The sequence below is a fragment of the Calidris pugnax genome, unplaced genomic scaffold (genome assembly GCF_001431845.1).
Source record: "Calidris pugnax isolate Ruff unplaced genomic scaffold, ASM143184v1 scaffold252, whole genome shotgun sequence".
Lineage (NCBI taxonomy): Eukaryota > Metazoa > Chordata > Aves > Charadriiformes > Scolopacidae > Calidris > Calidris pugnax.
This window is the reverse complement of record NW_015091118.1, coordinates 15,688-29,385: the sequence shown is the minus strand read 5'-3', so window position 1 is coordinate 29,385 and position 13,698 is coordinate 15,688. Positions and strand designations below refer to the sequence as shown.

The 13,698-nt window shown below is 43.2% G+C and overlaps 1 protein-coding gene across 6 annotated transcripts in view; it reads right to left on the bottom strand.

Moving 5' to 3' along the window:
- Positions 1–13,698, bottom strand: part of SYTL2 (synaptotagmin like 2) — a 30,311-nt gene that overhangs the window by 5,232 nt on the left and 11,381 nt on the right. For 3 of the 6 annotated variants that reach the window (XM_014958314.1, XM_014958317.1, XM_014958320.1), the window contains exons 7-13: positions 12,508–12,555; positions 8,336–8,430; positions 7,570–7,689; positions 6,427–6,596; positions 5,202–5,304; positions 4,426–4,596; positions 218–296 (exon numbers count right to left, since the gene is read on the bottom strand). In XM_014958314.1, the coding sequence (XP_014813800.1) occupies positions 218–296; positions 4,426–4,596; positions 5,202–5,304; positions 6,427–6,596; positions 7,570–7,689; positions 8,336–8,430; positions 12,508–12,555 (786 nt within the window). The remainder of the gene's footprint in view (positions 1–217; positions 297–4,425; positions 4,597–5,201; positions 5,305–6,426; positions 6,597–7,569; positions 7,690–8,335; positions 8,431–12,507; positions 12,556–13,698) is intronic. The other 3 variants (XM_014958316.1, XM_014958315.1, XM_014958319.1) reach the window with 1 other exon arrangement.

Below are 13,698 nucleotides of genomic sequence, written 5' to 3'. Positions count from 1 at the left end.
AAGATTCCAGACTGAGTTCATGACTCACTTAATCCTCTAGAATTAATCCTCTAGAAAAAAAGTAATAATAATAAAAAAAAAATAAATCTACATTAAAACAAGAGATCTGAATTGGCTGAAAAACATTAAACAGCTTTTTTTTTTTTTTTTTTTAATAAAAAAGGGAGAACAAAAACCCCAGAGGCCTTAGAAAGCCAAGCACAGCAGCAACGTGTACCTCCAACGGGGTGTGGGACGTACTGGAGGGCTAGTTTCATCTCCCCTCTGCTTTCTAGTTCAAGAGCTGTTGTTGAAGTCTGAAATTTAAGAAGAAAAAAAAAAACAAAACAAAACATAAATCTCAAACCTTGCAGTTCACACACTGTTTCCTACACAAAGGTTTCCACTGGGAGAAACTGGACTTTACATGAGGAGAGTTTGGTTTTTTTCTCGTTTCCTTATCCGTTAGTCTTCCTTTGGTTTACAGCACATGAGAGATTTTAGGGCAAGTTTAACCATCTGACATGGCCTCAGGTACACAGCTCTCCCACTAAAGTGGAAAACAAGACCCAGGAGACACCAAAAGGCTTCGATGGCGCATCCTTTCCACGGCTGTGCACTTATTTAAAACTAGAACAAACGCTCCTTCAACCAGGAAACTTACTCTTTGCACAACAGAAAGTGAGCTTCAATGAACTCTTTTCTGTAGGAATGTTGGGATCTAAAAATCAGCCTCAACAAGAGTTATCTTGCCAAAAGGCACAAGAATGTGTCACTTCATAGAGAGTCAGGGACCATCGCTATGTGGAACATGACAAGCATGAAGGGAGGGGAGGGGAGACCTTATCAACGCCTACAAGTATCTCAAGGGAGGGTTGAAGGAGGAGGGAGCCAGACTCTTTTCAGTGGTTCCCACCGAGAGGACGAGGGGCAACAGGCACAAGTTGGAACATAAGAGGTTCCACTCAAATATGAGGAGAAACTTCTTCACGGTGAGGGTGACAGAGCCCTGGAACAGGCTGCCCAGGGAGGGTGTGGAGTCCCCTTCTTTGGAGATTTTCAAAACCCGCCTGGATGCTCCTGAGTAACATGCTCTAGCTCTAGGCAATCCTGCTTCAGCAGGGGAGTTGGACTAGATGATCTCTATGGTCCCTTCCAACTCTAGAAATTCAGTGAAATTCAGTGAAATTTGGTTCCATTTATCTACCCAGAGCAGTTTGAAAATCAGTCGAATTAAAGTAGTGCTACAGGCTACCATGACCTTCCTGGTTCGTTCTACAAATTATACATCTTTGGATTGAGCTAATTTTCATGGAATTTCACTGAATTTTTAGGGTTGGAAGGGACCATAGAGATCATCTAGTCCAACTCCCCTGCTGAAGCAGGACCACCCAGAGCTTGTCAGAGCATGTTACTCAGGAGCATCCAGGCGGGTCTTGAAAATCTCCAAAGAAGGGGACTCCACACCCTCCCTGGGCAGCGAGCCCTGGAACAGGCTGCCCAGGGAGGGTGTGGAGTCCCCTTCTTTGGAGATTTTCAAAACCCGCCTGGATGCTCCTGAGTAACATGCTCTAGCTCTAGGCAATCCTGCTTCAGCAGGGGAGTTGGACTAGATGATCTCTATGGTCCCTTCCAACTCTAGAAATTCAGTGAAATTCAGTGAAATTTGGTTCCATTTATCTACCCAGAGCAGTTTGAAAATCAGTTGAATTAAAGTAGTGCCACAGGCTACCGTGACATTCCTGGTTCGTTCTACAAATTATAAATCTTTGGATTGAGCTAATTCAACCCACCCTTGAGATCCTTGTAAGCATTTGCAATTAATTAATCAAATAAATTGAAGGGAGCGGGGAAAAAACAAAACAAAACAAGATAAAAAAAAGGCAAGAAACCAGAAGCTCCGGCAGTGGCTTAGCTCAACATTAACAAACAAGGCACACAAAGGTGGAAGTCATCGTTACACCTGACGTGAAGATACTGCTGCACTTGCTCCATGTTCTCAGGAGGTTTGCTTCATATTCCAGGAACAAGTGTCTTCATGTCTCTGTTGCAGCAACACGATGTAACTGAAAAATACCTTGAAATTCCTGCTCCTTAGTCTATAAGAAAGTTTTTCCTCCTGGAAGAGCCAGCTACTTACTTGCCTAATAGAAACCCCAGAACTGTACGTTCCATTTACCAGTAAAGATGTATTTTATGATCATAATTACTTACAGAGTGGAAAATAGGGAACAGCCAACCCAGCCTTACCCTTGGCTTGAGTGGAAGCCACTTGATCTGCTTGTTGGATTTATCATTCCAGTCCCAGGTCCCTAAATCCAGCTCCACTTCACCGAGGAAGCTGTTCCTCCCAAAGGTATCGTTGTGCCAGACAGAGATATTAAGGCTTTGGTTCTGTAGGAGACTCTTCTCAATTTTGTACTGCAAGGAGGAAGAAAGGAGAAAAAAAGCTAAAACAAGCTGGATTTTCATCAATGCTGGCACATGAAAGGGACAAGGTTTGAGAAAAACGTGTCTGGGATTAGACATCTGTAACTGCTCACTTCTTTATTTCAAAGCAAAACTCCCTTCACCGTTTACTTTTTATTTCATCGATGAATTTATTTCATCAATTTCAATATCAGCATCTTAAGCTCATATTTAGCTTGTGTTTGTTTGCAAGAGGCACACAACAATCAGTGTTCCCAATGCTGTATCTAGAGTGGAGTTAACCTGTCACTGGGAGGACGTAGGTACTTCTAGGGGTTAATCCATCTCATCCTGACACAGATGTCCCTCTTGAGACCATCTGGACCTGTACCTAGAAGTTGAAGCTCCTCATACTTCACACACACAGTATTTCATGTCTATTAATAGTTGATAAATACCCGCAGGATTTCATTATAGACTGGATTGAAAGTTTTCTTCTTCACAGAGGTCTTCCTTTTGCCCAGCTTGTATTTCTCTGGGAGCAGGTAGGTCTTTACGTACCTAAAATTCAGACAGAATTAGTTAGAAGAGCAAAAAACGCCACCCTTTCCAACCTCCCCTTCCAAAAATACACAAGTATTGGCTCATAAAGTAAAAGAAATCCATTTAACTAGCCATTGTCATAGAATCATGGAATGGTTTGAGTTGGAAGGGACCTTAAAGATCATGGAGTTCCAACCCCCCTGCCCTGGGCAGGGACACCTCCCACCAGACCAGGTTGCTCCAAGCCCCATCCAGCCTGGCCTTGAACCCCTCCAGGGATGGGGCAGCCACAACTTCCCTGGGCAACCTGTTCCAGTGTCTCACCACCCCCACAGTAAAGAATTTCTCCTAATATCTCATCTAAATCTCCCCTCTTTCAGTTTAAAACCATTACCCCTCCTCCTATTGCTACACTTCCTGATGAGTGTCCCCTTCTCTCTCCTGTAGCCCCCTTCAAGTACTAGAAGGCTGTTATAAGGTCTCCCTGGAGCCTTCTCTTCTCCAGACTGAACAACCCCAACTCTCTCAGCCTGTCCTCATAGGAGAGGTGCTCCAGCCCTCTGATATCTTGGACATCCAAACTTGTATCCAAAGCTGGACACAGTACTCAGGTGGGGTCTCACGAGAGCAGAGTAGAGGGGCAGAATCTAATTTAATTATTTAAGATTTAATTATGTTGTTCAGCTTGTTACATTCAAGAAATAGAACAGCACCGGTGAAGTGATTTCCAAAGTGGGACATGAACCTCCTGCTACCAGGAGACCGAGAGGTGCTCCAGCCCTCTGATCATCTTGGACATCCAAATTTGTGTCTAAAGCTGGACACAGTACTCAGGTGGGATCTCACGAGTGCAGAGTAGAGGGGCAGAATCTAATTTAATTATTTAAGATTTAATTATGTTGTTCAGCTTGCTACATTTAAAAAATAGAACAGCTCCGGTGAAGTGATTTCCAAAGTGGGACATGAACCTCCTGCTACCGGGGAGAATCTGAAGCTCCGGCAGTGGCTTAGCTCAACATTAACAAACAAGGCACACAAAGGTGGAAGTCATCGTTACACCTGACGTGAAGATACTGCTGCACTTGCTCCATGTTCTCAGGAGGTTTGCTTCATATTCCAGGAACAAGTGTCTTCATGTCTCTGTTGCAGCAACACGATGTAACTGAAAAATACCTTGAAATTCCTGCTCCTTAGTCTATAGATTGAGCTAATTTTCACAGAATTTCATGGAATTTTTAGAGTTGGAAGGGACCATAAAGGTTTGCTTCATATTCCAGGAACAAGTGTCTTCATGTCTCTGTTGCAGCAACACGACGTAAGTGAAAAATACCTTGAAATTCCTACTATGAGAAAGTTTTTCCTCCTGGAAGAGCCAGCTACTTACTTGCCTAATAGAAACCCCAGAACTGTACGTTCCATTTACCAGTAAAGATGTATTTTATGATCATAATTACTTACAGAGTGGAAAATAGGGAACAGCCAACCCAGCCTTACCCTTGGCTTGAGTGGGAGCCACTTGATCTGCTTGTTGGATTTATCATTCCAGTCCCAGGTCCCTAAATCCAGCTCCACTTCACCGAGGAAGCTGTTCCTCCCAAAGGTATCGTTGTGCCAGACAGAGATATTAAGGCTTTGGTTCTGTAGGAGACTCTTCTCAATTTTGTACTGCAAGGAGGAAGAAAGGAGAAAAAAAGCTAAAACAAGCTGGATTTTCATCAATGCTGGCACATGAAAGGGACAAGGTTTGAGAAAAACGTGCCTGGGATTAGACATCTGTAACTGCTCACTTCTTTATTTCAAAGCAAAACTCCCTTCACCGTTTACTTTTTATTTCATCAATGAATTTATTTCATCAATTTCAATATGAGCATCTTAAGCTCATATTTAGCTTGTGTTTGTTTGCAAGAGGCACACAACAATCAGTGTTCCCAATGCTGTATCCAGAGTGGAGTTAACCTGTCACTGGGAGGATGTAGGTACTTCTAGGGGTTCATCCATCTCAGCCTGACACAGATGTCTCTCTTGACACCATCTGGACCTGCACCTAAAAAGTTGAAGCTCCTCGTATGACACAACAATCAGTGTTCCCAATGCTGTATCTAGAGTGGAGTTAACCTGTCACTGGGAGGACGTAGGTACTTCTAGGGGTTAATCCATCTCATCCTGACACAGATGTCCCTCTTGAGACCATCTGGACCTGTACCTAGAAGTTGAAGCTCCTCATACTTCACACACACAGTATTTCATGTCTATTAATAGTTGATAAATACCCGCAGGATTTCATTATAGACTGGATTGAAAGTTTTCTTCTTCACAGAGGTCTTCCTTTTGCCCAGCTTGTATTTCTCTGGGAGCAGGTAGGTCTTTACGTACCTAAAATTCAGACAGAATTAGTTAGAAGAGCAAAAAACGCCACCCTTTCCAACCTCCCCTTCCAAAAATACACAAGTATTGGCTCATAAAGTAAAAGAAATCCATTTAACTAGCCATTGTCATAGAATCATGGAATGGTTTGAGTTGGAAGGGACCTTAAAGATCATGGAGTTCCAACCCCCCTGCCCTGGGCAGGGACACCTCCCACCAGACCAGGTTGCTCCAAGCCCCATCCAGCCTGGCCTTGAACCCCTCCAGGGATGGGGCAGCCACAACTTCCCTGGGCAACCTGTTCCAGTGTCTCACCACCCCCACAGTAAAGAATTTCTTCTAATATCTCATCTAAATCTCCCCTCTTTCAGTTTAAAACCATTACCCCTCCTCCTATTGCTACACTTCCTGATGAGTGTCCCCTTCTCTCTCCTGTAGCCCCCTTCAAGTACTAGAAGGCTGTTATAAGGTCTCCCTGGAGCCTTCTCTTCTCCAGACTGAACAACCCCAACTCTCTCAGCCTGTCCTCATAGGAGAGGTGCTCCAGCCCTCTGATATCTTGGACATCCAAACTTGTATCCAAAGCTGGACACAGTACTCAGGTGGGATCTCACGAGTGCAGAGTAGAGGGGCAGAATCTAATTTAATTATTTAAGATTTAATTATGTTGTTCAGCTTGCTACATTTAAAAAATAGAACAGCTCCGGTGAAGTGATTTCCAAAGTGGGACATGAACCTCCTGCTACCGGGGAGAATCTGTTGAAGTGTCTCCTCAACACATACAAATACAGAATATTTAACTATAGTCTGCCTAGATATCATATTTACAGGCTCTAATCCTATTGAAAACGTATCAAAGCAGGATTTCCCATCTGGAAAGTTGAATTTCAAAAAAGAATTTCATATTCTTAGAAGTTTGAGCTTCCCATGTTAATACATGCACCAATTTATAGCGGCAATTCTATATTCAGAGTGGAAAACCACATGAAGTATGTTGTAGCCTCTTCAGTTATTTATCAGGTTGTTCACTCCAATAGGGTATAGAGATTAAGAAAAAAACCCATCGGTTTTCACTTTCACATTAAAAGAAAGACTTCCATTAGGAAATAAATCTCTCTTGTCTGTACTTACGGGTCCGAACGCTGTCGCTTCACGTCTGCCACTGCCAAGTCCTTGCACTGGCAGATAAAGATGTGGAGCTCGTTCAGCTGCTCTACGTAATCGACAGCAAACTGGATGGTCCCCTTCACGTCCACGTTGCCGAAGTCCGCGCTGTAGATGCTCATTAGGCTGCTGCTCACCTGGGGCCGAGGGGAGGAGAGGAAATCACCAGGTGTTGCATTTCAGCAGGTGCTTCAAGATGAGGGTAGAAGTTATGCTCAGAATTCAGTAAAGAAATCAACTGTGTCCCTTGAGATGTAATAACGAGGTGTCACGGACACTTAAACGAGCTTCTCAGCAAGCAGGGCGACACGAGGAAGTTATTTGTAAAGCAAAGGTGTTTATTGCATTGAAATGGAAGAGATAAAGTGATAGGGTGCTGGAGATCTGGGGATTGCCTGTGCTCAGATCTGTGAAATATTACTTTGGTATCTCTTCAGCTGAGCTTCCTTGCAGAAAGCAGAGCCTGAGAGTTTAGGAGAGCAGGCCTGCTGAAAATACCAACAAAAAGATTACTGAAAAGTCCACATGACTGAATTATGTACCTAAATAAACCACTGAAAATTGAACATTACATATGGAGAAAGGGAAGGATGTACAATCTTTTTTTTAATCCCAGTACCCTTCCCCAAAATGCTACTTTTCTCCATAAAGTCCACATAAACTAATCACCTTTGGTTAGCTACTTCACTAATTACGCACCCCCCATACCAATACTGTCTCTTTCTTTCATTTATTTGCACCCTGACCCCCCCTTCTCCTTTTCCAAATGTTCATTCTTTATAACACGATCCCTACTTTGAGCTACAAATGCCCACTCTGGGATAAAAACCACCTCTTTGTTCAGCATTTATAGAATAAGCTGAATTCTAAGCTGAATAATGGGGTCCTGCACAGGACTAATATATTATTAGAAAAGAAGAACAAGGAAAACCGATCCATTTCATATTTTTTTTAGGCGATTCCATGCAAGGGTTCACAAAACAGAGAGGGAAGGAAGGAGATGGAGATGCCAAGGGAAGACAGAGAAGAGGAATAGGAAGGGAGCCGAACCGATCCCGAGGAGATGAGCGAAAGCGTGGTGCGGTTAAGCCGAGGCGTTGGTTTACATACAGAGGACAAGGAGGCCATGCCAGAAGAGCCGCTAAGATTGGTTAGAGAGCTGGGACTCTTCTTGATTCTGCCAAGGGAATAACTGCTTTCTGAGGCTGTATCTGTCTCTCTGTCATCACTCTACAAAAACAGCACAGAAAGAAAGTCTGTGTAGGTTCTTTATAAGTCACAGGGAACATTAAAAAGCAACAAACAGAATTTTAATGCAGATTGGGACTTGGTGAAAACCTGAATTTATATCCCCTTGTAGCACCACATAAGTAATTAACATTTCTTAAATTAGCTCGCGCACTTAAAGAGTTGAAAGGGAATTTTTCTGATGGAAAGCCTACAATGAAAAATTTTTAAATTTTTTAAAAAATTTAAATTAATGCAACTGGGTTTTTTGTTTGGTTTTAAATCTCAAATAGCGATGAGAAAGTAGAAAGTTAACTTCATTGGGACAATTAAACTCAACTTCTTTACTTCCCTCTCTTGTGCATAACATCTTTTCCCACTCCCTTTCTGGTCTGGAGCAAACACCATCAGTGCTCTGTGTGTTTTGCAGTAGGAAGCATAAACCTCTAATTGCTGGGCTAAAGCTTCGGAAAGGTTGATTAGCCACAGGTTGTTTGGATCATCTCCTGATTGATCATCTCCTGACAAGCTCAACTCCATGGTCCAGCATCAACCAGACTTGGCAGACCCTGGGAAGCACCAGTTGGCAAATGCCTGATGCCACAGTAACTTGAATTCTTAGTTGAGGTATTTTGGAGGTGGAACTTGCCTCGTCCTGGAGGAACGACGGTACCGACTTGCTCAGTCCTTTGAGTTTCTCAGGATTGGCAAACGGCTTCTCGGGCTGCGAAGGCACTGTGGAGACTGGAGAGCAGCAATTCAAAAGGTTTCAAAAATAAGTTTGTGCATCAAACCAGCGAGAATCCATAACAGGACACGGTTAGAAACAAAATTCAGATGAAACACATGCACATGCACAACCAGTTTACATCTTGGACGCAAGATTTCCACCACTCTCCCTGTAGGACTCAGAGAAGCTACCATTAGGAAAGATGAGCTACTTTGACATCTCCTCTAACCCTGACCAAAGAACTTTGTCTGGCAGGAGCAGATGAGTTTACTTTGCTTGACGTGACGCACAAGCCTCGGTGCTGCAAGCACATTCCAGTCAAACGAGATGGAGAAAACACTTTCAGTTCCAGTTTACCTCCTCGATTTTCTTCCCAGAACAAGGATAAGAGCCCTCGCACTGACCCTACCAGCACTGGCATGAGGCTCATCACAAGGTTCTTGGTAAGAAGTTAGTGTACAAGCCAAACTCGGTTCCTTTATTTACTCAGTCTAATTAATTGCAACAGGAAAATTTGTGTAAATCAAGCAATTTTTAGACCTGAAGAACGAAGTTTCAAGTGTTCCTAGTTCATTAGAAGATGCGTATCTCATTAATTTCATTGAATTTCACTGAATTTTTAGAGTTGGAAGGGACCATAGTGATCATCTAGTCCAACTCCCCTGCTAAACGGTGAGGGTGACAGAGCCCTGGAACAGGCTGCCCAGGGAGGGTGTGGAGTCCCCTTCTTTGGAGATTTTCAAAACCCGCCTGGATGCTCCTGAGTAACATGCTCTAGCTCTAGGCAATCCTGCTTCAGCAGGGGAGTTGGACTAGATGATCTCTATGGTCCCTTCCAACTCTAGAAATTCAGTGAAATTCAGTGAAATTTGGTTCCATTTATCTACCCAGAGCAGTTTGAAAATCAGTTGAATTAAAGTAGTGCCACAGGCTACCGTGACATTCCTGGTTCGTTCTACAAATTATAAATCTTTGGATTGAGCTAATTTTCACAGAATTTCATGGAATTTTTAGAGTTGGAAGGGACCATAAAGGTTTGCTTCATATTCCAGGAACAAGTGTCTTCATGTCTCTGTTGCAGCAACACGACGTAAGTGAAAAATACCTTGAAATTCCTACTATGAGAAAGTTTTTCCTCCTGGAAGAGCCAGCTACTTACTTGCCTAATAGAAACCCCAGAACTGTACGTTCCATTTACCAGTAAAGATGTATTTTATGATCATAACTACTTGCACAGTGGAAAATAGGAAACAGCCAACCCAGCCTTACCCTTGGCTTGAGTGGAAGCCACTTGATCTGCTTGTTGGATTTATCATTCCAGTCCCAGGTCCCTAAATCCAGCTCCACTTCACCGAGGAAGCTGTTCCTCCCAAAGGTATCGTTGTGCCAGACAGAGATATTAAGGCTTTGGTTCTGTAGGAGACTCTTCTCAATTTTGTACTGCAAGGAGGAAGAAAGGAGAAAAAAAGCTAAAACAAGCTGGATTTTCATCAATGCTGGCACATGAAAGGGACAAGGTTTGAGAAAAACGTGTCTGGGATTAGACATCTGTAACTGCTCACTTCTTTATTTCAAAGCAAAACTCCCTTCACCGTTTACTTTTTATTTCATCGATGAATTTATTTCATCAATTTCAATATCAGCATCTTAAGCTCATATTTAGCTTGTGTTTGTTTGCAAGAGGCACACAACAATCAGTGTTCCCAATGCTGTATCTAGAGTGGAGTTAACCTGTCACTGGGAGGACGTAGGTACTTCTAGGGGTTAATCCATCTCATCCTGACACAGATGTCCCTCTTGAGACCATCTGGACCTGTACCTAGAAGTTGAAGCTCCTCATACTTCACACACACAGTATTTCATGTCTATTAATAGTTGATAAATACCCGCAGGATTTCATTATAGACTGGATTGAAAGTTTTCTTCTTCACAGAGGTCTTCCTTTTGCCCAGCTTGTATTTCTCTGGGAGCAGGTAGGTCTTTACGTACCTAAAATTCAGACAGAATTAGTTAGAAGAGCAAAAAACGCCACCCTTTCCAACCTCCCCTTCCAAAAATACACAAGTATTGGCTCATAAAGTAAAAGAAATCCATTTAACTAGCCATTGTCATAGAATCATGGAATGGTTTGAGTTGGAAGGGACCTTAAAGATCATGGAGTTCCAACCCCCCTGCCCTGGGCAGGGACACCTCCCACCAGACCAGGTTGCTCCAAGCCCCATCCAGCCTGGCCTTGAACCCCTCCAGGGATGGGGCAGCCACAACTTCCCTGGGCAACCTGTTCCAGTGTCTCACCACCCCCACAGTAAAGAATTTCTTCTAATATCTCATCTAAATCTCCCCTCTTTCAGTTTAAAACCATTACCCCTCCTCCTATTGCTACACTTCCTGATGAGTGTCCCCTTCTCTCTCCTGTAGCCCCCTTCAAGTACTAGAAGGCTGTTATAAGGTCTCCCTGGAGCCTTCTCTTCTCCAGACTGAACAACCCCAACTCTCTCAGCCTGTCCTCATAGGAGAGGTGCTCCAGCCCTCTGATATCTTGGACATCCAAACTTGTATCCAAAGCTGGACACAGTACTCAGGTGGGGTCTCACGAGAGCAGAGTAGAGGGGCAGAATCTAATTTAATTATTTAAGATTTAATTATGTTGTTCAGCTTGTTACATTCAAGAAATAGAACAGCACACAAGCCTCGGTGCTGCAAGCACATTCCAGTCAAACGAGATGGAGAAAACACTTTCAGTTCCAGTTTACCTCCTCGATTTTCTTCCCAGAACAAGGATAAGAGCCCTCGCACTGACCCTACCAGCACTGGCATGAGGCTCATCACAAGGTTCTTGGTAAGAAGTTAGTGTACAAGCCAAACTCGGTTCCTTTATTTACTCAGTCTAATTAATTGCAACAGGAAAATTTGTGTAAATCAAGCAATTTTTAGACCTGAAGAACGAAGTTTCAAGTGTTCCTAGTTCATTAGAAGATGCGTATCTCATTAATTTCATTGAATTTCACTGAATTTTTAGAGTTGGAAGGGACCATAGTGATCATCTAGTCCAACTCCCCTGCTAAAGCAGGACCACCCAGAGCTTCTCAGAGCATGTTACTCAGGACTGCATCCAGGTGGGTCCTGAAGATCTCCAGAGAAGGGGACTCCACACCCTCCCTGGGCAGCCTGTTCCAGGGCTCTGCCACCCTCACTGTGAAAAAGTTCTCCCTCATATTCAAGTGGAACCCTTTATGTTCCAACTTGTGCCCATTGCCCCTTGTCCTCTCACTGGGAACCACTGAAAAGAGTCTGGCTCCCTCCTCCCTCAGCCCACCCTTGAGATACTTGTAGGCTTTAATAAGGTCTCCCCTCAGCCTTCTCTTCTCCAGACTAAAGAGTCCCAGCTCTTTCAGCCTCTCCTCATCAGGGAGATGCTCCAGTCCTTGAATCACCTTTGTAGCCCTACGCTGGACTCTCTCCAGTAGTTCCCTGTCCCTCTTGAACTGGGGAGCCCAGAACTGGAGGCAGTATTCCAGTTGTGGCCTCACCAGTGCAGAGTAGAGGGGCAGAATAATGCACTTCTTTGGAGCCCATCTCTTCAACTTTTGTTTACCTCTCCTGAAGTTCACTTCTACTCTCTCTCACTGCCCAAAGCTTCATTGCACAAGCACCAGCCTTACAAAAACACGGTTTGCAGTAAGCTCAGAATTTTCCGTGCTCTAAACTCACTAAAGCTCTGTATCTTTGGGCTGGATACACACTGTGAAATGCACCAACACTGAGTATCGTGTGACAGAGAGTGATTTGGCAACAAACAGCCATTAAAGGGGCACGGATTTATGGCACGAAACGAAGCACCGGCCACACGATGGGATTGTTTGCAATGGCCAAGTTCAGCTTTTGCAAAGCTTTTGCTGTTGAAGCTCAAAGAGTGCTCAGCATCTCAGGCACTCTCACGATGCAGTTAGATGCAGCTTCGCCATGGAGCAAGTGGCTAGTCCAGATGTACAACTCGTTAGTGGTTAAATAAAAAAGGATTTTTAGCGTATTAGTTTAAGTCTCAGTGGAGAAGTCTCTCCATTGGCTGCTGAAAGAATCCTGTTACTCACTTCCTGCTGCATTTTCGTTCCTCTCTTGATGCTGATCAGGTTTCGGACCTGCTCAGTATTGACAAGAGTCACTCAGTACCACACACAGCTTTGCAAAATTACAAATACCATCAAACTATTTCATACGCGAAGAGTTTTTGACTTCCCCAGACCCGGTATGTCCCTGTGTTCTGCCTCGCTGGCCTCCTCTGAGGAGCTGGATCATAACAAAGGTAACAGGAGTGCACAAACTAAGCAAAGCAGAAAGAAGAATAGTATTTTCAAAAGAACTTGCCTTATTCTGCCTGTGCAGCTGTCAATTTGGCTCTTTGTCTTTTGTCTACACATTCCATATTGAATATAAAACATGCTTTCACTCAGGGTCTCCATTTGAAAGCAAGGGCAGGGCAGGACTGAAGTCTTGTTAATTTACAGGACCTTGCATCCATCCTACTATGCAACAACCATCCTGTTTATACTTCAAGCCACTAACAGGCAAAAATGTTTTAAAGCATCTAAAACATGACAATAAATGCAACCGTGCACAACTTTATTTTAAAACTGTAGTGTCTTAATGCAGTAATCAAAGAATTGTCTGTTATATTCCATCATAAATGCAGTAAACAAAGAATTGTGTGTTATATTCCATCATATTCAATGTTATTTGATGGTTTTCTATTGTGTTCATCCTCACATGTTCTTGGAGCAGGTTTGCTTTTATTTTCCATAGATTTGGAATTTCTAAAGGCATAAAGAAGAATCTAGCAGTAAGGTATCTGTAATGTACTAATGGGGTCGTGATACCCACAGCAGCTGATCCTGCAGCTCAGCTATTGCTGGGAGTAATTCTGCTTTGCTGGGCTGAGACTGGGATTATAAAATAGGTTCCTTTTCAACTGATGTGTTCTGAAGGGTGTTTTGCATGAGAAAAAAAAATCATCTCGCATCTCAAAATGCAACAGGTGAATAAATTCAATGTCTACTTTGGCAAAGTCTTTCAACTGACCTAATACTCAAAGGTCTCAATGATGTCAATCACTGTTCCACAGGCAGAATGAGCAAAGGCCAAAACAACACACTGGGGGTGGCACAGAGTTTCTACAGATATAGCAGGATATAGGTGTATTCCTTGAGAGTAAAACAACCCAACAAAATTCTACCAAAGCATTTCGGTCATGCTGAGAGTAATAAAAATCTAAAAGCACAATACAA